The sequence below is a fragment of the Tyto alba genome, unplaced genomic scaffold (genome assembly GCF_018691265.1).
Source record: "Tyto alba isolate M040663 unplaced genomic scaffold, T.alba_DEE_v4.0 Super-Scaffold_20000042, whole genome shotgun sequence".
Classification (NCBI taxonomy): Eukaryota; Metazoa; Chordata; class Aves; order Strigiformes; family Tytonidae; genus Tyto; species Tyto alba.
This window is the reverse complement of record NW_024881293.1, coordinates 7,721,506-7,747,283: the sequence shown is the minus strand read 5'-3', so window position 1 is coordinate 7,747,283 and position 25,778 is coordinate 7,721,506. Positions and strand designations below refer to the sequence as shown.

Genomic DNA, 25,778 nt, shown 5'->3' with positions numbered 1-25,778 from the left:
AGACTTGTCAAGAAAGGTCACAGCAAGGGCGAGTTCAGGAAAATTCATGCCTGACTCCCAAACATAGAAAGTACTTTTGATTAATAGATTAAGTTTGCCAAGGCACTTCACGTTGTATCTTACGATCTTGTAGCATGCATCCGAGTCCCCAAACAGTCTGAAATGCAGGGAATTTAAAACTAGTTTTTTGTCTCAAGGGGGTAGCTGCTCAATACGTATGTATGTGTGTGTGCATGTGTCTGTTCAAGGCACGAGTCAGCACGGCGAATGTCAAAAGCAGCGTTGCCCTTGGTAGCTGTTGCTCGGGTAAGGCTGCGGGGGATCGGAGGGGGATACGGGGCGGGATACGGGGCGGAGCATGGCGGCCCTGGGCACGGGCTCTGTGCCGGCACGGCCAGCCCCTCGCAACGTCCCTTCGCCCCTCGGGGGTCTCGTCTGCCCACCCGTGAGCTGCCGGGGCACTTCCAGCCCCACCCGCGGTCGCGGCGACCCTCCTGCCGGCGTGGGGCAGCTCCAGCCTCATTCGCATAATCTATGCGCCAGCCTTGCTTAGTATGCAGATGTATGCGCATACATTTGCATGCCGATGAGGCCGGGCGACGACTGGGTCGCGTTCAAAATGGCGGAGCGGGGCGGGCGAGGTAGCGGCGGTCACGGCAGTTTAGACAAGAGCATCACCCTCCCACCCGACGAAATCTTTCGGAACCTGGAGAACGCGAAGCGCTTCGCCATTGACATCGGTAACCGTGCGGGCACAGCGGGCAGGGTGGGGGGCGGCCGGCGGGGAGCGGGCGGCGATCGAGGAACGGGCGGCGGCTCTCGCCCACTGAGGGGACTCGCCGGGGCCGGGCAGCCTGCCGGCCGCGGGGCACGCTGGGAAAAGCAGTCCCCCGAGGCGCCCCGGCCGGCGCGGGATGCTGAGGGCACACTACAGCTACCGACAGGCAGCGCGGCGACGGGGCGGCGCGGGGTTCGACGGGACTGGGAGTCCTGGCAGCCGGCGGCGGCGCGGCGCGGGCGGTGAGCGGCACTACAAGCCCCGCCATGCCGTGCGCCGCCCTCTAACGGGCCGCCGAGGGAACCGGCTCGGGGACAGCCCGGGGCCGTCCTTGGCGGCGACTAGGCGAGGCAACCGGGCGGGCCGAGGCGGCCACCCGGAACGGGCAGGGAGTTGTGCTGGCCGAAGGGGAAAGGAGCCCGCGCCCCTCCCAACCCCAGCGGCGGGGCCTGGGGGCTGCGCAGCGACCTCGAGTGAGAGGACGATGCGGTGGCAGCGGGGCGGCAGCTCTAGGCCCGATGGGGGATCAGCGCTGAGGATTTCCCCCCCATAGCCGGGCGCCGCGGGAGCCCCTCCATGCTCCCGAACCGAGCCTCGAAAAGAAGAAAGAGGGCTGAGGAAAGCTGTTCCACCCGCCTTAGCAGAGCGGGGTGTCTGCAGGGATGAGGGGGCTTGGTGCGGGCTGGGGGCCTGGAAGAGCAGCTGGCTGCACTCGCTTCCTCAGCCACCCCCCAGAAACACCCCGTGCCCTGCACCTAAGCATGCAACATTCCTGGGTGCACCACAGCCTGCACCAGGGAGTCACACAAAAAGCAGCACCTGGGCACCCAGGAGGGAATTGTCCAGGTGTGGGGGGGCCGTACTGGGACACAGCTGAGCTGCAGCTGTTGACAACGATTTCACCTGTGCTGGAATTAGCATTCATTCTGTGGAGATTTGCAGAACCCAAAGTGCCAGTTCACACATTTTTGTTTTGCAGTTACTAGGTCAGTGGAACTATTTAGTACAAAAGCCAGAAGAAAAGCGTTCTTCAGCCAGTGCAAGCCTCCCTCAGGCCTCTGCTTAACACAGCTCTGGGTGTTCTAGGCTTACTGTGAAAGGGGAAGAATATATGCACCATAACATATCACAAGTCTACGTAACTCCAGAAGCTACTTGTTTCATGCATGTTAAAATAACAGCTGGAATTGGTCCTTTCTATGGGTCAGAGTGGAATTAGAGTTGTGGGATTAGTTATAAAGCCTAGTTACATGTCTCAGCTGGTGTTCTGAATGGATTTAAGTATTTAAAAAAACTAGGAGAGGATGTATAAAGCACAGCTTTACATACCATTTATCTGCTGATAAATTAATTGCTGAAGCACCTGTATCATTATTAGTACAAACAGTATGACATACCAACACAAGCTTCATGAGTCCTCTACTTAGAGATTTGGAAGAAAGCTTTTTCTCATAGCACAGAACTACTGAGTTCAGTTTTTAAAAGCTAAGAAAAAAAAAAAAATCTCACCTTTAAGCAGCAAGCTAGCAGAACAGAGGTTGGATTTTGTTTACCATAAACTTTAAAGCATTGGCTAGTACACTGAAATAATATCTGAGGTCAGGAAAGCTGTAGTGCTTTTGTTACTCTAAGTGTCTGTCAGCAATCACTCTAAGTTGACCTCATTTAAATTTTGCTGGTGAAAGCTGCTTATTTTTTCCTACAGGTTGCAAAAATTTTCCTGTTTATTTGAGCACTATGGAAGAGATAAGAGTATCATTATGAAGGCAAAGCAATAAGCACTAGCTGATTATTTTTTACTTGCACATGCTGCATTTCTTGATTACACTTGTTTACAAGGCAGCAGAATGTAGGGCCATTGAATTTAGCCATTATGTTATGATCTAACATTGCCAGGTTTTTATTTACTGGTGAGACTTTAATTTTAACCCAGTATTTCGTCATAATTACTTACTGTCTTATACACAGCATACTCTACAAGATACATGGTAAACTTGCTGAAAGGGGTAACCTGCCAAATCTTTGGCAAGAGGCAAATGAATGCAAACTTAAATTTATCTACACATGAGGCCTGTAGCACCAAGAGATACAGAGACTGCCTTGTGCTCCTGTTCTGTGAGCATCAATGCATAGTTAAAAGTGACTTTCTGTATAGATAAGGGTGGTTTACCCCTGCAGCCCAGGGCACTTCTTATGTAGAGTTAGTTTTAAAGGTTTTTCTCCCAACAGCCAAAGCAGCTTAGAGGTTTATGAAGCAAACCAATGCCTTAATCAGATCCTGATACTCAGGAGTGGTTGAAGAGGCATTTTTTCTTTCTGAAGAGGAAAAAGTATTAAAAGCTTGTTTCAACAAAGATAAACAGTCTTTAACAGCCTCCTACTTTCAGGCTCAAATATCTGCTTGATTAAGGCAGCAGAGGTATATCAGAAGCATCAGCAGGTACTGCTTTGTCCTAAGGAAAATCAGTTAGAGAAGTTACTCAGTTTAACTTCATAAATTCACTTTTGCAGGTCAGGTGCAAAGACAGCACAGACAGGGCAAGTGGTTAAGTTCTGTTTCAAGATGCGAGTTGCTAGTTTTATTGCCTTGATGTAAGCAGACTAAAGGCCTGAAGAGAAGAGGGTGATAAGGCTGGTCTGCTTAGACTTGCATGCTTGAGGAATACAATTCTAAGTGTTCTTCACTCCAAAGCCAAAAATAATCTTGCATAATAGTTATTCAGTACATAGAGTCATCTTCTAACCAGCTATGAGTTTGTAGCTTGTCCTTGAAAGCAAGTTGAGAATATTTACTTAAGTGTTCCTGATGAAGCACTTTTTGATTGTGCGCATGGCATGCATTGGTCAGTTGTAACAAACCTCCTTATAAAATCCCTCTTGTAAGCAGCAGACTTGGGGGTGTTTTGAGGAGTTTTCATAGTGATACATGCACTAGCCTAGCCAGTTAAGAACTTCCTCTTATATCCGCTCATCTTCAGTCATCCCCACATCAGTTGAGCCTACGAGAAAAGTTCCACAAGTTGACTTTAAGTAGTACATTTGGAGTTAACCATGCCAAATCAGTTTGACAAGGGTTCTCTGGCTCACTGCATTATGTATTTAGCTTAATTATATCTGGCTTTAGCTGATGAAATCGTAAAAATCAAGAACTCTCAGGTAAAGCACACATAAATTGTTTGCTCTAAGGCGAGGCATTAATCATAACTTGTCATCTTTTTACTAACAGGTGGTTCATTAACCAAGTTGGCTTATTATTCAACTGTGCAGCACAAAGTGGCAAGAGTGAGATCCTTTGATCATTCTGGAAAGGTGAGAATTTTATCTTTAATCAGTTGCACTTAATTGACTCATAAGAGTGAAGTACTGGACTGCCTGCTCATCACAGAATAGATATTTCATCTGAAAACCATCTAGTAACTTGTTCTATATAAAACTTTATCTAGAACTTTCTTATAGTTTGACCTTCTGTAATGTCTGTTACTCATACGTTGTCACAACTGAAATGTTTATTTTAAACATGTATTCTAGTATGTCCTGACACAGCCATCCCTAAGCATGTGCTACAGCTCAGATGAGTGTGTGGCTCCTGTTAACAACCCTTCACTATATTCCAGGAGAAATTAGCTGTTAGCATGGGTTTGGCATTTTTTTTTGTTTTGCAAGCTTAATATAGCTCTAGATCTTAATTCATGTGATGATACATCATACATGTTCTCTTTACTGAAAGACTCATTGCATGGCTTCAGAGTTGTGCAGCCCCTGCACTGGAAAACTCATTTACATTCCTTGCCTTCTTGGAAGTGCTTGTATTGCCAGTTAGTATTTAAAATAGCTATTTTCTAGACAGATAAGTATGATACTTTTGTTAAAAAAACCCCCTGCTCTCATGTAAACATAACTTCTCTCACAGATATTTCATGTATGTCTAACGCATGGGAGAATTTATTATATTCTCAGTTTAAGGAGAATTAAGATCTGTTGAAAGTGTATTCTTTGAAAGGAGCTTGGAATGTGATGTTTTTAATAGCATTAACACAGTTTCAAGGCAAAGGAAGCACAGGTATTGATGTTCAGTAGCTCTAGCATATCAAATAGCTTCTTGAGGAAGGATTCTGAGTGATCTAAGAAATTCTTTTCTCTTTTAAAGGACATAGAAAATGAACCTTTGTATGAAATATCGGTTCAGGAGGAGATTACAGCTCGTCTTCACTTCATTAAGTTTGAAAACACTTATATTGAAACCTGTCTAGATTTCATCAAAGATCATCTTGTCAATACAGAGACAAAAGTCATCAAAGCTACAGGTGGTGGTGCCTATAAATTCAAAGATCTTATTGAGAAGAAATTGGGATTGAAGTAAGTGGAACTGTTTAAAATTAGTTATAGGAGTGCATTTCTTTCTTCCTTCCTTCATGAGATTTTAGTAGACTTGCTTTCCACTTTGCCCATCTGCCCTGTGAGAGTGAAGCAGCAGAACCCGTGCATGCATCTTCACCAGACCAGGCTGAACTGACTTGTTAGTGAACCTGAGCTGCGAGAAGATAACTGTATCTTTAGCTGACACGTAGAAGGGCAGGAATGGAGCCAGACAGGAACCCAGGGCTCAGGAAAAACACAGTAAACCCAAGAAAGGAGGGTATTATCACAGCTTTTTTTCTATAAAGGCTCTCGCTTGCACCTACTCCATTTTTAAGTTAAATTAGTCTCTACCGTGGTTATGATAACGGTTTTTATTTTTCACCCCAGCTAGCAGCATTTCAGTGATGGTATCCTATTTATCAGTAGCATGCTTTGAACATGCTGTTGAACTCTACTGGAGTAGAATTGCAAGTACACAAAACCTACAACAGTATATAAAATGAAGTAATATTTGAAATAAATTAGTAAGTAGTTAGTAAATTCGTTACTAACAAGAATTAATTTGGAATCTTTGATCCGGTACTGTGATGAGGCATACCTAAGTGTGTCAGTCTTTCTACTCAAAGTTTAAGGATGAAATCCACAAGACAGCTGTATTATTACAAGCCAAAATATTGCTGGAAAACACTTTTTTCCCTGTATCTACCCAATCTCTATAGTTGCCTAGGTTCTCAAGTTAAAGTTCCGAAAGCTTCTAACATTTTGCTGTATGTGCTCAGAAACATGTAATTAATATGATATAGTAACTTACTGTATAGCTCCTGACTAAACTTCATGCAGAAGCACAGGCTTGCAGGAGCCTAAAGGGCAGTCTCATGAATTTGCAGCCTTATAAATTTACCATTCAAACATCTTTATCAAACACCACATGCTAAAAAGCTGCTGTAAGTATAGATAAAAGTATCATTCACTTACATCACTATAAAATGTTACCTGATGTTACTGGGAACTTCAAGGCACCTTACACTCTGTAACTCCATGTAGTACATACTTCTGAGGTATTGTGTTCATCTTCTTTTATACTACTTTTTCAAATTACTTTCTTCTTCTGATAGGTAGGATTCTGTTAGCTTTTTTTTTTCAAACAAGCCTATATCAGTACCTTATTGGCTGTTACTAAATATGAATTAATCAAGACAATGAGGCAATTCCCCCTTTTTCTCATGTGGAACACCTGTTTTTTAGTTCTTTGGTCATGACATACTTAATTGGTCCCCAGGCCCAAAAAGCAGCACCTTTGACATCCTGAGAAACATAAACATTATGTATCAAGATGTATATTTGTGCTTTGTTTATGTGTTTTCAACAAAGCTTATGATATTTCATGTAAGAAATTTACCATCAACCAGTAACAATACATAAGATACAGAAGTTTACAAAAGTCAGTGTTAGCTGACTTAACTACATCATTCATTTTACCTAAATTATATATCATGTTCCCAGACTCCATAGTCAAGATATGTACTGAGAATCCTATTATTCTTGTGAGATGTCTTTTTTTCCGGTGTTTGGTAGTCCCAGTAGTAGGCTCCTTGCAGTCACTTTAATCTGTCGTAAACAGGTGCTGAAATGTTGAGGGGACCTTTTTTCCGTTATTGAGAAGGAAGGGGAAGAGCAATAGAAAATTATTCCGTGATAGGAATTTGTTTTGTCAGATTAATTTCCAGTTACTTTATTGATCGGGTGCACGTACGTTCCTGCTAGCACCAGGACACTCAGGAGGCAGTGTAAACAAGCAAACAGGGGAGCAGGATTATTTTTAATGACAGCATGATTAATGCAGGATTAAAGTTACTGTGTCACTACAGTCTAACTTCAGACTGTATGTTTTGGCATGGAAGAACAACATCAGCACATAGGCAGATGTAGGTTTCATGTTTTAAGAGAGCTGGACTTTTGCCATCTGGTGTGGGTTACTATCCCCTGTTTGTAAAGTCTTTAAAAACTACTGTTCTAAAAGCAGACTTGCTTATCAGTAGGACTGTGAAATTTATGTAAGGGTTTTTTCTCTTCCCTTTCCCCTCAGAGTAGATAAAGAAGATGTAATGACGTGCCTAATTAAAGGATGCAACTTCGTGCTAAGGAACATACCTCATGAAGTGTTTGCATACCAGAAAGATTCAGATACAGAATTCCGATTTCAGACAAACCACCCAAATATTTTCCCTTATTTACTGGTGAATATTGGCTCTGGGGTTTCTATAGTGAAGGTGAGTGGTTGCTAAAATGTTTTATTGTAGAATTTGATAGAGGTGATCTGAACTGTTTCAGATTTTTAGTTGTTTCTTCTCAGGTAATACAAAGTTTAGAAAGCAAATAATTATTATTATTTTAAATTTCCATTTCTTACAGAGTCACAGATGCTTTTCCATTCACTACCATAGTTCCTGTTTAACCACATGTAATATAGTGTTTAGAGAAGTTGTTACATTAACTGATGAGGAGAAAGGCTGTCAGATCAGAGTGATTTTTAATAGTTGTTTACTTGTTTTGGTGCACTGTTGAGGGGACCAAATTTTGTGTCTGTATTTGGGATTACTGGCCAAGAATTAAATACAAAGATTTCAGAAACTGCTTGTGGTATAATTATGTAGAACACGCACCTCTGGAGAACTTCTCACCTGATATTTACACAATTAAATGGTTCTGCCTACACTAATTCCAGTGGTCAGAAACCCCTGCATGCTCTCATATCTAACTGTGTCTTATAGTTATCATAGGACTTTCTAGACAAATCTGCGTTGTTTTATTGACAGGTAGAAACAGAAGACAAATTTGAATGGATTGGAGGGAGCTCAATTGGAGGTGGAACCTTCTGGGGTCTTGGAGCACTGCTCACAAAAACAAAGGTATTGAAGTGTCAGTTTTAAGGGTCATGGGATTAAATGGAATGCTAAGAGGAGGCTTGAAATGTCGGAATGCCAAACTCTTTGAACAGGGAGAAATAATTATTTTAAGTAATGTTTGTATGGGAAACCAGAAGTCCAACATTTGTGTACTAGAAGATGAAAAAAATTATGTCTGTCTTTTGTGGGGGGGTTACCTTTTATTCAAAGAATTGCTGCCCTTGTGCAGAAACAGAACAGGCAGTTATGCAATGCTCAGGACAATTTTAATACTCTCCATTAGGTGCTTGTGGCCCTAGACTGTTAGATAACAAGGCTGAGTCCTTGACTTACGTTCATATTTTCAACACTTCTGATGCATAAAAGGAAGCTTTAAATGCAAAAAGATACTAGAAAAATGGAGGGACAAAAGTGATAAGATGCCGATCAGTGGAAAAATAGTAAAGGAGTAAAAATTTAAAAAGTAAAAAGGTAAAAAAAAGGAGTAAAATAGTAGAAAGGAGTTTGTCAACAAAGACAAATAATGCCTATAATGCAGAGAATAGCCTTCTCAAAGTGGCCTGTTAATTTTCTGCAATCCTTTTCAACATAAAATGCCTGCCTAGTTCCTGCAGTATTATCTGCAGAAGCAAAGCAGAGAACATCCAATTACTGCAAAATGTCTGCGGGTAGAGAGGAGGAATTCTAACTCTGTGTTAGACATCACAGTTTCAGGGGTTCGTCACTTAAATCCCAGGTTGGTGATATGCCAGAATAAAGCACTGCCTAACTCAGGTCTTAAATAATGCTGGATTTTCCTGTCTCAAAGATCCATGTGGCTTAAATAGGTGTCCCTAAATGTCAGTGGCATAGAAAAAGCTAGAATTACATATACACCAAATTAAAAAATGTCAAAGGGAAGACCCATACTTGCAATATTTTGTTTGATGCTTTTAAAAAAGAAATCTTAGAACATTACAATATCTACTCTTAGTTCTCTCTGATTTTGTAGAAGAAGTTAGAGTTAGCAGACTTATAAATTAAGTATTGGGATAATGCAGATTGTTTGCAAGTTTAATTTCGGGGACACTGATGCATTTCTGCAACAGTAAAGGCAGACCTAGTCTTTTGGTTTTTAAACATTTTTTTACTTAGGCTTCAAGAAGACATAATTCTGTTTGCTCTTAGTTACTGTGTTTCTGACTTCATTCCAAGATAAGAGATGCATGAGGCTTCTGACTATTTTGTATGTGCTGATCCATCTCTAGTTTTCAGGGGAAATTCAACAAATTATTTTCAGGTAATGGCAGATAACTGAAGAGGACAGTTGTGCTTTTTTTCATTAAAGGAGCTCTGCTTAAAATTGGTCTGTCTGATAAGATATGTACTCTGGATAAATCCTTGTAATTAGAAATAATGTATTTGTTGCTGGTAGGTTTGATTCGAAAACAAGCCAAAACCCTAGGTTTTGGTCAGTAAAGATGCTGCAGAACTCTGGGTCTATGGGCAAGGTTCTCTGGCTGTCCAGGAAAGTTAGAGTAACTCTGCTTCTCATCCTCAGAAATTTGATGAATTGCTGCAACTCGCGTCAAAGGGACAGCACACAAATGTAGACATGCTGGTGAAAGATGTGTATGGAGGCGCCTACCAGACCCTGGGGCTGAGTGGAAATCTGATAGCTAGCAGCTTTGGGAAATCTACTACAGCAGATAAAGGTATTGGTATACAAAAGATCTACCCAAGATTTGCTATATGGTTGATACTTTATGTTGTCTGTCAGCATGGACCTGCTGCTTGTGCCACCTTCCTGTGAACACTTACATGGATGGAGAAATGATTGCCAGATTCATCAGCACAAACATACCTTGCCTTATCGATTTCCCCACGTTATGCATGCTGGGCTGAGAGGGGACTTGGAGCGCTGCTTGAGTTGCTCCAGTTATTTGCAGCTGGTGTTTGAAACTAATGAGGAGGAGAAATGCAACCATCTCCTCTGGCCCCTGGGCATCTGATGTTTATAGTGATCTGACATGTAGAGCTGCCAGGTAATCACCAGTCCTGTTCATGATCTTGACTACGTGTGTTTTGCCTGTACAATATTTTATTGATTAAAAATATTAAGTAGTACTGCCTTACAAGCAGGCATTTGAATTTTCAGTTTGGGATTGCGTAAGTCATCGGGAATGACAAAAATAGCTGTCTAGTTAGCCCAGTGTTAATTGATTTCTGGGGGAAATATACGTGTCTGTCTTGGTCCAGAAAAGGACCTGTGGCAGTGATTTACTATAATTTGAAATTTTATTTGCAGTATTATAATGAAATGCTTGCAGTGCATCTCAGGTCAAGATGGATGGATGAACCATCATCTGTGGTTCCTAGAGAGAAGAAATGGAGTTCTTGCCATTTGCCTTTCAAGCAGGTTTCTTTCAAGCAATATTTCACAGAGGCTTAGTATTTTTTTCATGGTATCTTCAGTCAAATACACACTCCTTGTTGTTTGAAGTACTTTTCTTATAAAACATTTTTGAGGGGGGGGGGGAGGGGGGGGCGGGGGCAGCAGAGGGAGCAATACCTTTCTTCTACACACATAAAGAGGCGGGTCAAACTCCTTTTTTTTTTTTTCCCTCCAGCTGTAGGCTATCTGTTAGAAAAGTACAGTCCATTTGAGCATTCTTCAGCTGTGTTTAATTTGGTTTACTATTTCTTTCCTTTAAGAATTCTCCAAAGAAGATATGGCAAAAAGTTTACTACATATGATCAGCAATGACATTGGTCAACTCGCCTGCCTCTATGCCAAACTCCATAACTTAGATAAAATATATTTTGGAGGATTCTTTATTCGGGGTCACCCTGTTACTATGCGTACAATAACCTACAGTATCAACTTCTTCTCCAAGGTAATGAAAACAGAGATTTTCCTAATAGCAAAGTCATGTGTTTAGTTATCTTTCTAGGCTGTTGGGAGACTTTAATAAGCGAATTTGTGTAGGAAGTAAGCTTAGAGGGCTACTGTTTAGGTAGGTAAGTCAGGGCTATAAAGATCTATTGTGGGAGGGGTAAAATCAATGTGAAATGCCTGGGAGTTCTGTCTGGCCTCTCTTTCTCCCTCCCTCCCTCTCTCTGTTATTATTTTTTTGATTGACAGTCTGTCTTGTAGCTGCCAAGTAATGAGTTTTCACTATTTTCTTAGATAGCTACCACTGTTATTCAATTCCTCTTGCTGACTTGCATCTATTTCTTTTCACCCCGTAGGCTATGCAATGTGGGATTGTTCTGCTGAGATAGTTAGCAGTTAATATCAGTGGGGGGTTTTTGTTGTTTGATTGTTGTTCAAAGAAAAAAAACCCAAAAAACAACAAAGCTGTAGTTCTTTGCAGGTTTTGAAGCTGTGGAAAATACTGAAGATTTTTCACTAGAAAAACAGTCAAGTCCAAAAGCTCACTTAATGGTTGTTACAGGTAGATTAATTCCTGCACTTTTGCAATTTTATAGAATAGATTAAAATATTTTTTTCTCATCTGAGAGCTTCAGGCAAGCAACTCCTGTATGCTGCTTTTTTTTTTCCCCTTTAGTTCACCATTGTGGTCCCTTTCTGTAAAACTTTGTTGGGTTTCACAAAAACTATTGCAAAACTGCAGCTTTATCAGTGATTCAAATCCAAATCTCACCATGGATTGTAGCTAATCTTTTACTGTAGTTTACCTCAGTGTAAATTGTTCTTACAGTCTTACAGATTTTCCTTTAGAGAAAGCAGGCTCTCACCCAGCCTTGCTAGGAGAGCTAAGGGACCCGGCTGCTGGGCTGGAGGCTGTTCTTATTCTCCCTAGCATTCGTGTATTATTTTAACAATTAAACTAACTAATCTGATGGGGGAAATGCTTGCCTATGGATACAGAGTGTCTGGATCTTACTGAATGTTGAATAGCAGTGTAATGAAACAAAGATAATGAGCAATGTCTCCAATGTGTTGGATGCACAGTGGTGCACACTTATGTTGTTGACCTAGAAATCAGATGACTGTATATTTCCAGCCTGTTCAAGCAAGAGGAGTTGAATATTCATGAATAATGCAGTGGTCTTTTCTAGTGAAGGCACTGGCTTCCCTCTGCTTCTGTGGTTGTGCAGGCTTAGAATACACACCACTTCTGCATGTATTTTTTCCCCAGCTGTTTAATAATTGTGGAATGATGTATGTAAGCAGTTCCTCCTGAAGCTGTGTTTCAGAAGCACCATTAAAGTTACTGAATGTGTTAGAATGTAGCACAAATGAATATTGCCATCTTCTAGTTGTTTCTATTAAATTTAAGTGTAAAACTAGTGACAAAGAAGTACATATTAGCCATCAGGGACCATCCAATTGCAATGTTTCATATTGTGGCAGGGAGAGGTTCAGGCATTGTTCCTGAGACATGAAGGCTACCTGGGAGCCATTGGGGCATTTTTAAAAGGAGCTGAACAAGACAGTAAGTACAGCACTGCTATGTTCTGTATATGCTGTGTTCTGAAATGTCAGTGTAATGTCCAAGTTTCTCTTAAAAGGCTGCATGTAAGTTGTTGCCTAAATAAATATATTTGACACTAACAAATGCAGATGCTGGGCTTTGGTTTTACGTATTCTGGCAGGGACATCTTAATTTCTCACTGTTTTTCCTGCTCACCTTGGAGAAGCCAGCAGGATTTGGCTCTTCTCTTTTCTGCATTTCTGCTAAGAACAGTCATAACTCTAAATCAGATTGGGGAAATGTGGTTTCCGAGAACATCCCCCTCTTTAAGAGGCCAGCTTCTGATTTCAGTTAATGTACTGAAGAAGACCAGCATCTCAAAACTGTGTTGGTTTGAGAGTGAAAAGCCTCACAGACATTAAAGATGGATGAGACACCTCTGTCCAGCATTATTTGGGTACAGGGTGCTTTGGTTGAATTCTGCCCTTTCTCTTTTCTTTTTTTTGTTGTTGATATACTAACAAGCCAGTCAGTGTATTAGTTGTAGTGGAACAGATAGTGAGGTTGTTAATGCTACTTAGTTTTAGTAAATATCAAATATTCCTCAGAATAATGGATGTGGAATTATTTTCATACCCATTTTATAGATATGGGCAAGGAACCAGCTACTGAGGAATTAAAGATGTTGCTTCTGCAGCATGTACTGTACATCTGAACTTGATTAAACTTTTTCTCAAATAAAAAAAAAAAAGTTCTAGAGGTAACTTTAGTGTTTATATGAAACTTATATTGTGCTTTGAGAGTTTTGTAATTGTATTTTGTTAATAATGGATCTAGATTTAGAAATAAGAAATTATGGTGGTAGCACTGTGAAGGCATGCTGGTTATAGCCCTTAGTGACAAGGAAAGGAGGTTAAAAAAAGGTGTGATTTTATAACTTTAATTGTCTTATGTCTCATTCAGGTTGAACCTCTTTAGAGCTAGGTAACTCATTGAGTGGTCGTAACATTTCTTTTGGGGGTCAGAGGGGATGGGAAGATGGCTTTTGTAGTGAAGCAGCTTCTCTGAAGGGATGCTAACTCTTGACTCACTCATGGGAGTATTTTCAGTTTTATTTTCAGATTATGTGTGTCTCTGTCTTTCTCTTTTCTAGATCCAAATCAGTATAGCTGGGGAGAGAATTATGCTGGCAGTTCTGGTCTTATGAGCACATCACCTGACATTTACCCTATGCAGAGAACAAGGAGTGGTACAGTATGTGGTTGTCTTTTCTAGAACTGATTGCCTTCTCTGCGTAATGGTGATTTGAAAATAGATGACTGTTCTCAAGCTAGTTGCTGCTTGTTCCTGGGACTCCTGCTTACCAAAAGAAGTGACTAATATGGTGTCTTGTGCCATGTGTGATGTTGTCTTGTGTCCAGTGTGATAGTTTGATGCAACGTCTCATAAAACCAGATTGTGGCTACTATTTTGTCTTATTCTCCCTCACCAAAGCATGTGGGGGGAACATTCATCTCTTACCGTTTCTCTGAAGTAGCTGGATTTTGCTGCAGGTGAAATACTGCGCTTCAGAATTTTGAATCTGATGTTCCACTGTCTTTAAGCAGCGTTTATTTACTTCCTATGAGAAGAGAAATATATAAGTGAACAGAAGAGCATGAGCCCAGTCATCTCTTAAACACACAGACAATACAGTAATTCCGATTTCACAGTGAAACTGGCATACAGTAAGCAATCAGAAAATACATTAAGGTTCTTAAAATATTCTAATACTCCATCTACTGAAGTGCTTTTGAAAAGAAGCTACAATAATGGAGCTCACTGTGTTTTACTGTCTTTTACCAGTCTGCATGTCAGTGTTTTTCATGTCACATTTTTTAAAATTTTCTTCATCGCTGATTTCTCTCCTCCTAGTTTTTGGGAATTAGTTTCCTATACTTGCTACAGGGGGCGGGGAAAGCAGGTGTTGGCTTTGGTTAGTTGTATTCTGTTGGTTGTTCGGCTTTTTTAGGTGTGAAGATGAGGTGCAGAACTCTTACTGAATGGTGGCCCAGACCAAGCCTTAATATAAGCTCACTATGAGCTTCAGGTGATGGATTTTGTGGGTTGTGCCTATATGTAAAACACACACCTAATTTTAAGTTCTGCTGTAACTGAAATTATCATAATGAAATTTTGGATTACAGATATGACCAAAAAAATAACGATGTGATCCTTCTTAATCATAAAATATATGACAGATTTTAAAAATTATTTATTCAGCAGTGAAACTCATACTGAAGACAGTCATTCTATAGCAACCACTTTGGTTTATGTCCACAAAGTCTTGTTATACTGTAGGCTTTAATCTTCACTTAGTCTGAATATTTCTGGGCCATGCATTGTTCACAAATGCAATATGATTAGATAGTTGTATAAAACAAAGGTAAATGTGCAAGTTTCTTTTAGACACAAGAAATACGGCACACTTTCTATACAGAGATGTGTAACTATACGTATTTCACATGAATTTAATCTCGAACCTTAGAAATTTGATTCCAAGCATTGTTTTCACAAGGCATAAGGAAAAGTTTTGGAGACTTTATCAGGATTGTAAAAGGAAGTTGTAAATCAGCAGAGCAGCATTCCTTTACAAATAAGCCTGTGCTCAGCTCTTGGTGCTCCTGTCATTGAATCTGATAGTGCAGCAGATTTGACAGTACTGGGAAGGAAGGGAGGGAAAATAATAAAATAAAGGGTCTATAGTAAGTTTTCAACATGAAACTTGGTAATCACTATCTATAGGGTGGGCATGGATAAATAGTCCATGCAGGGCAGTGAATTATTTATGATGACATGTCCTCTACTATAGTTGTCTGCAAATTTGTCAGTCTTAACTGTGGATGGACTTCTGTAGCCCTTGTACTAGTTTAATATGTTATGAATATATTTCTGAGTAAGTTCTAATAAATCTCTTTCATTTTTCACCTAGTTTGACATGCTTGAAATGGATCGGTTGGAGAGACCGCTTGTTAACCTACCGCTGCTAAAAGACCCCTCAGCCTATATTCCAGACACTGTTGACCTCACAGATGATGCCATGGCCAGAAAATACTGGCTCACCTGCTTTGAGGAGGCACTGGATGGGGTAAATGTCACAAAACAGTCAAATGTATGAATGATGCAATTATTTAACAAATAAATCTGCTGTGGAACAAAATATTTACCCTGCAAAATATACCTGCTGTGTCAAACCTGCTGTGTGCAAGTAGTTCCTCTTTCCCCTGTTAACTGAGGCATCTGACTTTCTCCCAGTCTCCTAAGGAAGTGCTTGACATCTTCAAAGGCAGAAGTGTTCTTCTCCTGTGGTGCTTTTTTTTTTTTCTTTTTTTGTTAAGGTGTTTTCAAAGCATCTTCTCTTTTAAATGGCACTTACCATCACTTTATATGGAGCTGGCAAGCAGGATGGTTAAACAATCAAAGGCCAAAAAGGCAAAGGCCAAAAATACTCGCATTGTTCTTAGTCTTGGGCGCAGTCCCACTGACCTACAGCCCCTTTGGCATTCAAATAGCATGATTTAATCAGACATGAGTTATTTTTTCTGCACTGTGAAAGTGATTCAGTCAGTGCATGCCAGTACCTAAGAGCTATGTGTGCTTACTAAACAAATCTAAATCAGAAAATTCGTGAATCCCTGTCAGGAGGAAAACAGCTGGGAAAAACACAGGTGCACCACATTGACTTTGCCTTACTGTAGCAAAGAAAAAAGGAACACAAAGGGTTGATGTGGACTGTTAAATTTCTGCCTGTTTCTCCTTTTGTGTGAGCGTGCATTTGTTATGTTTTTTCCCCACCTATAAGTTGTTAGAACTTGTGTTTAATTTCTGACAGTACAGTGTTGAAAACAAACTTTAAAACTTTTGTGAAGAAAGGAGGTATTTAAAATTACTCTTTGGTGGTTGGATTAAAGGAAAGCTGGAAGCTGCTGTGTGGGAGGGACTAGATAGTATGCAGGCACTGAACAGTATAGCAGATGGAGGGGTTATTTTTCAGATTGACCTTCATGGAGGATGAATTAATTTTATAACTTCAGTCTTGCCTCATTTGTCTACCAGGTGGCAAAGCGTGCTGCAGCCAGTCAACCAGACTCTATTGATGCACTGCAGAGAGCTGAAAAGTTCCGACAGAAATACTGGAATAAGCTCCAGACGCTCAGGCAGCAGCCTTTGTAAGTGTCTTTATTTTCCCTTTTTCATTACTTGCTGCTTCTGTTGAGCAGAGCATATTAAAAGCTAACTAAAAGCTAAATAGGGCTAATTAAGTTATGAAGCAGAGCAAACTCAAAGCTACGTAGGCTGAAGGCTATAGCAAGTTGATGTGCCAAATGTCAAGTCGTCTGCACAGAACTTTTGGATCACATGTATTGGAATTATATCTTGGCAGAAAATTTATTATTAAAAATGGTAGCATGTTAATTCAAGTATCTAGCTCTGCTTTGAACATTTTCCCTCTGTGTATTTAAATAAAATGTATAGTAGATTTACCACATAGGGTCAGTGTTTAGCACATGTGGCATGTAAAGCCTTTTAACTTCAGTGCTTGTGTGACATGCTATGACTTATGGAGGAAACAGGAAAAAATAAGGTTTTTTTCTGTTTCAAGTAGTTGATCTCTTTCCCCCTCCCCCTTCTCCCTTCTTAAAGTGCGTATGGTACCTTAACAGTTAGAAGTCTTTTGGATACAAGGGAACACTGTTTAAACGAGTTCAATTTTCCGGATCCCTATTCAAAGGTAAGTTGTTCTTGCTTTACAGGGTGGACAACATGTAAGTTCAAGACACTTTTTCCATACTCTGAAACTTTATATAAGTAATGGCTTATAGGGGAGAGATTAGTAGCTGGCTGCCTTGCAGCAGGTTTAACCAGTTGGTGGTTGTCACTGGGGAGAAACAGCAATGGGTAATGGGATGTAAAGACTTTGACCTCAAACTTGCTTGTGGTGAGGATAATGCTAACCAAAACCATCACCAGCTACAGTTGCCTGGGAACTCTGAGCAGCAAAGTGATGGTGTCAGCCCCGTTCCTGAGGGGCACATGGTGTCTGTCACCAGACACTGTTGTAACTCGCTCCTCCAGGGAGGAGGCGTTGCCTTCAGTTGGGAACTGAGCGAGCTGTGCGGCAAAGCCTTTGCTTTGGCTCTGGGGTACCTCACAAGCGACCTGAGAATTTCAATTTTGAGCACAGTCAGTTTATTTCCCTTTTTGAGGCCGATACTGCAGTCTGGCAGACTTCAGGCTTTTTTTTTTTTTTTTTTTTTTTCCCCTTCTCCTCATTCTCATAATTCTCTTCATGGTGTGGAAGCCCTTTTTCAAGTTTAAAGTTATCTGTAGCCATGTAAGTACTTTCCAAAAAATATGTTCATTGCAGACAGTTGTAAAAGATACTGGGTATGCTTATCTTGTAGAGCAGTTAACAGTCACAACTGCTCCATGCAAATGAAAGGAAGAGGAGGGGGGAGTATTCATAAATAGATAGCCATCCTCCCCCACCTCATCATGTCCAGAAAAGGCCTGGAAAAAAACCAAAACCATTCACACATTCCCTTACCAGCTGAGGCAGTCAGTCCTTAAACCAGACTGTGCTGGTTTTCCTGCATATTATCTCTGGATTAATTCACTGCTGTGCTGTAAAAGGAGTCTTGATTACTTTTGTAATTTTTGAGATACTCAGAGTTGGGTTGGAGGATATACAAATTCATAACCTCTAGCTCTGAGAAATAGTTGATGCCATTGTGCAGCCATTTACTCATTTTATTCTGTAACATAATGTGATTGAGGGAGAGGATGTGTAAAGTCTGTATTTCTCAAAAATAACTTTCTGTACGTCTGATCTTCACCACTTGCCTGTGTGGACATATAAATAATAACAGTGCCAGCATCTGGTTAGAGGCTTTTTTCTGACTGTTGATGTATTTTTACAAAATACATAAAAGGTTCTCCTAGCTGTACTTCAGATGTTACATTCACTCTAAGAAAGAGGTAAAAAATATGTGAAGTGGCTTTTACTTATGTTTGCTTGGTGGCAATTCAGACAAGATATTGCCAAAAAGAGATCTTGACGTAAAGATGGTACCCAGTATCACTTTTAAATTTATCAAGATAACTAGCTATGTAACACTGATCTCACTGGAGATAGACGCACAGGAAAAAAAAAAATTCAAGAGTTTCTAAGCATCTGAGATGATGAAAGTCTTGATTCAAAAATCCTAAAAAATCTCCAGTTTTTGTAAAACTGCTGGTGGTAAGCCTTCTCATGGTAATTACCTGGGTTTGATGGATCAAAATCCTTCTAGTTACTACTTAAAGTTTTTTTTTATGTGTCCACTTTCTCATTCCCCAGTCTGTTCCAGATATATTGCACCTCTAGCTTATTAAGAAAAGTAATTCTTGGGCTACAGACCATATCCTAGCACTAGTGAAGCTTTTTATTAGAATCCCAATAAACTTTTTTCTTGTTGATACTAAGCATGCTGATAACAGTAACTTGTTGGTCCATTAGAGGCCATGAACGTAGAGGAGAATGCTTGAACGTGGTCTTGGGACTGAGACAACCAATGCTGGGTAAGAAATTTTTGTCTATAAATCCAACGTTTCATGTCTTTCTTACAGGTAAAGCAGAAAGAAAATGGCATAGCCTTAAAATGTTTTCAAAGCGTAATCGAATCTTTGGATTCATTAGGCTGGGAGGAGAGGCAGTTTGCTCTGGTGAAAGGACTTCTTGCGGGGAATGTCTTTGACTGGGGAGCAAAAGCAGTCTCAGAGTAGGTGTTAAATATTTTAAAAGCACCCTTTTAAGATACAGAATATCCACTTGTTCTTTTTTTAAAGAAAATAAAGTGCACCAATTAACTTTAATTGTAGTTTGTATTTCACCTTAATCAAATGTTGGTTGTTTATTTATGACCATTGTTGTGGTGTGGAAGAGTTTACATTTCCACCGGTTAGATCTGGTAGACTTGTCACTGTGAGTGTTTGAATTAAGTGATAGAGCATTTAATATTCTAGTCTGGCTGCTTTGCTTGTAGCACTGTTGTTAGTACTGCTTTTGGGTATGTGTTGTCATGTGTTCCTAGAATAGAAAATACGCTATTTTTCTGCGCCCTCCAGTTGTCCTGCTATCACAGTGTCTACTCAGCAGGCTGTAAGTTAGGTTGGGTAGTCTCTTTGGATGACTAGTTACAATTCTTTTTGATCAACATACATTTCTATTACCATTTGGGGAGGTTTTTTCCTTATATCCTGTCAGCAGCCATGAATTCATTTAAGGATATTAATGCCAACAGTCTGGAAATATTTTTGATTTTTCAATTCTAGAACTTTCTTTTTGTGGGGCTGATAATAGAGATCCAAGAGCATGGGAGAGGGATACTGTTTCACAGCTGACATTCCGCACTTCCTTTCCCTTTCTGCATCTTTGAGGAGTTTTCCCTCTGATTAAATCAAGAAAAGTCCATCAGAAACAAGGCGATTCAGGGCTACATGGGTGTTCTCAGTCCTGCGTTACTTCCGAAGTTGCCCATGACCAGAAACTTGAACTGACACCAGCTGGAGCAGTTAGTCTACTCACCACTCGTGTTAGTGTAGCTCTCATTCTCTTTAAGGAAGGGACTAAGAGATACAGACCAAGTTAAATGTCACTTCGTACTAGATTTAAGGAACTTTAGGAGATTGACTGGCAAGCCCTGCCCATGTGGTATAATATTTTAACTGACAGCTTAGAATCCAGCCACCTCATTATGTAAATCCTCATCACCAGCTACGTTTGGGGCTACTTTACTATACATATAGCCAATAGCAGTAGCTTTTAAAACCTGTATCTGGTTATTTTAATTCCTCTTTTTCCCACAGAGGTGCAACTTGAAAAAACTTCTGTAGATCAATCGTCAAATTAGACTTTGTAAAGCACTGTTTTACCATGTAGATATTTTAGACTACAACTACATTTTATGGTGGTCTGCAGACCAAAATATGTCTTTTTTGCCTGTAGTCTAGTGCCTGCAAATGTTTGTATCTTGCTGAAGCTTTTTTCTGTTAGCATAAGAACTCTAATTTAATGTACATATAAGCCTTTTGTTTTTAACATAAGCACAAAGTATCTTTCTCAGTCATTGGACCTATCCACTCTCCCCATTATAACCAGTGCAGTAAAATTGCTGACCACCTGCTAAAGAATTGTTTGAATTACATTTATGTGAGATGAAGTTGCTTAACTGTGTACCCTTTATTTCTCTTCTGATACAGTGTTCTGGAATCTGAGCCACAATTTGGATTTGAAGAAGCCAAGTCAAAACTACAAGGTATAGGGAGAGCTGTGGTGGTGGATGGAACTGGATATTGTGTTAATATGAGAGTGGAGGAGAGTGTGAATGTGTTTATTGTGGCAGTTCTGCTGCCTAGATGACAAGAAAGTCATTAGTACTTGGCTAGGGTTATCTGAAATACAGGCTGCAGGGTTTTGGTGGGATGTCCCTGTTTGCGTTCCAAAGGAACTGAAATCTGAAAACCGCTCTCCTTGAACAGAAGGCTTAGCCACGCAGATATTCAGAATATCTTGCCCATGTTGTTTTCATCATTGTTCTAACCCTGTCAAGGAGACTGTCCTGGGAGGTACAACACCATCCATCCCAGGATGAGTCGTTACGATGGCCAACTTGCATGACTTCACTGCTCTATTATGAAAATTCCATTTCCATAATGCTGTAATTGAGCTATTCCCATAACTAAGAGCTCAGGAACTCTTTGAATCTACACATTTAACGTTCAAAACCTGAGTTCAGATGCTTAAGCATCTGTAAAGAGACACCTCCTGCTTTTCATAACATACAGAATTACTGTTTGCCTAAAAGAAATGCTGATGTGATTTTGTCTGTGACACAGAACGTCCCTGGTTAGAAGATTCCTACAGCCAGTGGCTAGAGAGACTGAAGGTATGCCGCCACGATTGTTACTAACCGTTAAGTAATTAATTTCATTAACCATAAAACCACTTTATTAATCTCATTTTTTTTAGCAGATTAAACATAACTCCATTCAGACAACTCAAAATAAATTCTGATAACACAGTACCAGTAATTCAGCAGCCTTACCATAAAGAAAGGAACAAAAGCAATTAGTCTGACACTTCATTACTTACCAAGCTTCTTAGATGAATTCCTTCAGAAACTGCAGCATTTGGAACCCAACTGCTTTCAAAGCTGTTCCAAAGTAACCACATTGTGCCCCTTTGTTACAAGGGCACTTGCTTTTATACAATTAGCCCCTGATTTTGAAAAAATTGGGCCCAAATGCAGAGTTTGGATTGTTCCTCCCTCTGAGTAACCAACCTAAAAAAGACTTTAATTTAGGAGCTTGCTGGAAGTAATTAACTTATCAATTAGCAAAGATTTTTTTTGCCCCATGTAATATCTATTACTCATTAATTAAGGTTAATTGAAAAGCTTTTGTTTCTTTGTGTAAATCTGTGTTTGAAATGGTAGCCAGAAGGTTTGGTGTGAGTAGACTATTGCAAATCATTTTGTATTATGTCTTAAAAAAAAAGTATCAGCTAATCTTACATATCAGTGATAAACAAGGAGCTTCAAGCACTGTCCTGACAATTTTTTGTTAGGAATTAAGCATTGTTCACTATAAAAATTCTTCTGCTAGTATGAACTGAACTGAGTTTCATAACATCAGATTCAGAACAAATGAAAAGGTTAATGGAGAGTAGGCAGTATCTTTTCATTTGAGGATGTCACTGCCCCCAGCAGTCCGTCCTGCCCTTTCCTGGCAGAAGGGAATCCTGTTCACCCTACAGCTTGTTAGCTTAAAACAGCCCCAAAGGTAGGTTCACCCTGATAACCACCGCGCTCGCGGCGGCAGCTGCCCACACTGCCGATTACGGCTGCGAGGCGTGACGGAATGCTCGCCCTCGTCGGGGCTCCCAGGCAGGGCCAGAGGCCTCTGAAGCACGATCTTGTTCCAAGCTGCTGGAGGCAGGCGGGTCTTTCATTGGCAGATGTAGGTTTTACTCAGGGAGTTTCAAAGACCGACGTCAAACAAAGCAACTCAAGGCTTTTTAAAGAACTGTGCAAAGGCAGCGATAGGGAAAAGGGTTTCTCCTGAGATTGAGGGTAGGTGATGTTCTGTTGAGTTATGCTGCTGCTAGATAACCAAAACTGCCAGTCATAGAAGGGTATAACATGTGGGGTCTCAAAGCGAGTTGTTCTAAATAACACAAACTGTTCACTGAAATGAATTGTGAACTCGATCCTGAATACGTTGGTTTTCTCTTACAGGAGGGTCCCCCTCATAAATGTGCCTTAATTTTCGCAGATAACAGTGGAATAGACATAATTTTAGGAGTCTTTCCTTTTGTCAGAGAGCTTCTTTCTAGAGGGACAGAGGTAAGTGGGTTTTATTGTCAATTCACTATGTAATGGAGCTTTGGGAATTGGTGAAAGGGTTGTTGACCACCTACCAGCAGTACAGACTGGCTCCTAACACCTAAATTGGGAACAATCCAAACCCCGGGAACTCCCAAGTCTAACTTGAAGTAGACTGAAAGGTAGTGAAGCAGAGTGAGCTGCTGTCAGCCCTGTGTCTGCTGCACAGGGGTCTCTTGTCTCCAAAGATCTGAAATAGCTGGATAACTGAGGGGAGAGGAGGCTTGGGCCTCCAGCCTTTGTCTTTGCATTTCCTCTTTTGTAAAACAAGTCAGGCAGTGGTGACTTTAAACAAACAAGCAGCTCTAACACCGGCTGTGGACTGCGTTAATCGGTGAACTCCTCTGACATCTTTACCTCAGGTTATATTGGCTTGTAACTCTGGCCCTGCCCTAAACGACGTTACCTACAGTGAATCCCTGATTGTCACTGAACGGATAGCAGCAATGGACCCCATTATCCAGTAAGGCCATAACCACTCTTCATTATCTCTCATAGAATACAGAGAAGGAAAAAGGAGGTTCCTTGTTACATACTTAGTTCGTATTTAACCGTATTTATTAGTGTCTGAAATCTGCAACCTGGAAGTAAGCTAAAGCAGATCATTTACTGTTATTAAGGTGCAAAATTTAGAAATCAGATCTTTCTTGAACATCCATAAATGTATTTCTTGTCTGTGTTTTCCCTGATAAGCACTCAAGCTACTAAAACATAAATTTTCTATGTGAAAAAGAATAGAGGAAACGACATACATTTCACACATCAAGTATCCCTGGTAGAGGATGCAGAGCTGACTAAATAATCCTTTTGCTCAAGGAAACATGATGTTTCTTGGTGAAGTCCTAGCAGGAAAAGAAGCCTTTGCAAAGATAACTTAAATACTTGTTGTTGTCTGGCTTGTTCCACATTCGCATGACCCTGCTGAGGTAACTGTTTAATGGTTTTGTCTTTTTTCTAAATAAAGATCTGCACTGAGGGAAGAGAAGCTGCTGTTGGTTCAGACAGGTTCGAGTTCTCCGTGTCTGGATCTAAGGTAGATTGGCAAAGCAGGGATGTGTTGTTTGTCTCCATCAGCTGCAGGATGTTCAGAGCCAGCTCTGGAGAATCTCAGCCCCCTTTCCTGAGATGAGTCACTTTTGCACAACCACTAAGAGTTGCTTAGTCTGGATTCACAGACCTGTAACACTGACCAAGCCTTACTAGTTGTTGGACAGTTTTTTTACCATATTTGTGTTCAGCAACGACACACTGTCACTGTCGTGAGCAGTGTAGTTATGGATGATGTGAAATTTCTGCATGTGGCCAAGAAATCCACTTGACTATAAGAAGCATTTCATGTTATTAACCCATTTATTTTTAATTAGTTTCTCTATTGGAGACAGAACTTACCTGTGTTTTCTGGGGAATCCCAATTCTGCATGCATTTAGTGAAGCTTTTAAAACTATGTTTCAATCTCATTTCCTTTGATTTAAAGTGTTCCTGCTTACTAGCATCAGTAATTCCAGATCCCACCACGTTTTATGTAAACGATGAAGCCCTTAGAGCAGCCTGTCTCTCGCGCCATGCACAAGGACGACTGTTTCTAAACCAGCCCTCTCATTTCAGCCGTCTGGATAAAGGTTTGGCTGTGCTGGTCAGAGAACGGAAGACAGACTTGGTTATCATCGAAGGCATGGGCCGTGCCATCCACACCAATTACTACGCGGCTTTGAAGTGCGAGAGCCTCAAGCTTGCTGTTATCAAAAACTCCTGGCTCGCTGATCGTCTCGGAGGGAAGATTTTCAGTGTCATTTTTAAGTATGAGGTGCCATGTAAATGATAGGGATCCAGTCCGCAGGGTGAACAGGAGCAGCAGAATGGACTTGCACTAGTTTTACTTTAACTGTAAAGAATGTATTTTTATTACAACAGGGAAAAGAGTTCACAGGAAATTCCGTATTTATATTGTGCTTTTGTGACTTAAAAAGCAACAATATGATTCACTCTATAGTATACACACTCAAATATATATATGTATATCACTCATTGTTTATTTTGGTAAGTGTTTATTTTAATGCTGCAGTATTTGTGATGAAAAGACTTTATTTTTTTGTTCTGTGAGACATTCATATAGAAATATATTTAAATGTCAATGAAACCTTTTTTTATACATCTCTGCCTACTCTGCCAGCAATGACATGGCACATACCAAATAGTTTTTAAAGTGCTAAGTGAATCTGACATTGCATTTTCCATGTCAGCTTTTAAACTTACCCAAAACGTTTCATGCTCTTTGCAGTTAATTCGACTGAAGGCCTGATCCACCTCCTAACCTGACACACCTCGCTTAAGCCATAGTTAAGATAGAACTGAACAGCACTAGTTTACCACCAGGTGGAAGGACTCCTTACTCCTGTTTCACTGTTTGATCTTGTTAACAGCTGGGTGGGAGGGGAATTCGGCAACGGTACAAAGTGACTGAGCAGCAGGTGGAAGTTGAGTCTCACTAAGTCACCCTCAAAGTGAATGTGTAGAGCTTTATTCAGGAAGACCCGGCTGTCCTCCTGTTGCAGGCACATTAGTTTCTGTTGCCTTCAGTTATTTAATGCTGGGACTGATAAGACTTGGTTATGCAGTGCGGTTAAAACCAGTTCCAAGTAACTGAATTTGCCTTTTTTTTTTTTTTTTTTCCCCTGCATCAGATGTGCAGTACATAAATGGAGTAATTTAACCCTGAATTTGCAAACCAACATGTGTATGCATCGGTCATACCAGCTCTGAAATGAAAACCAGCTTAATTAGAGAACTATTTAATATGGAGCTGAGATAACTGTTCCCCATGAATGTCAAAGATTCTTCTCTGAGAGCAAG

At 40.5% G+C, this 25,778-nt stretch overlaps 1 protein-coding gene across 1 annotated transcript; it reads left to right on the top strand.

Moving 5' to 3' along the window:
* Positions 1–440: 440 nt before the first annotated feature.
* Positions 441–24,958, top strand: PANK4 (pantothenate kinase 4 (inactive)). The gene is made up of 19 exons (XM_033007531.2): positions 441–740; positions 4,005–4,087; positions 4,926–5,134; positions 7,224–7,407; positions 7,954–8,046; positions 9,584–9,737; positions 10,738–10,919; positions 12,404–12,485; positions 13,618–13,718; positions 15,436–15,591; positions 16,560–16,672; positions 17,148–17,235; positions 19,113–19,264; positions 20,745–20,800; positions 21,381–21,430; positions 22,781–22,888; positions 23,290–23,390; positions 23,892–23,960; positions 24,534–24,958. Exons 1-19 carry the CDS (start codon positions 581–583, stop codon positions 24,745–24,747), a joined length of 2,355 nt encoding a protein of 784 aa, XP_032863422.1. The 5' UTR covers positions 441–580; the 3' UTR covers positions 24,748–24,958.
* Positions 24,959–25,778: the final 820 nt, after the last annotated feature.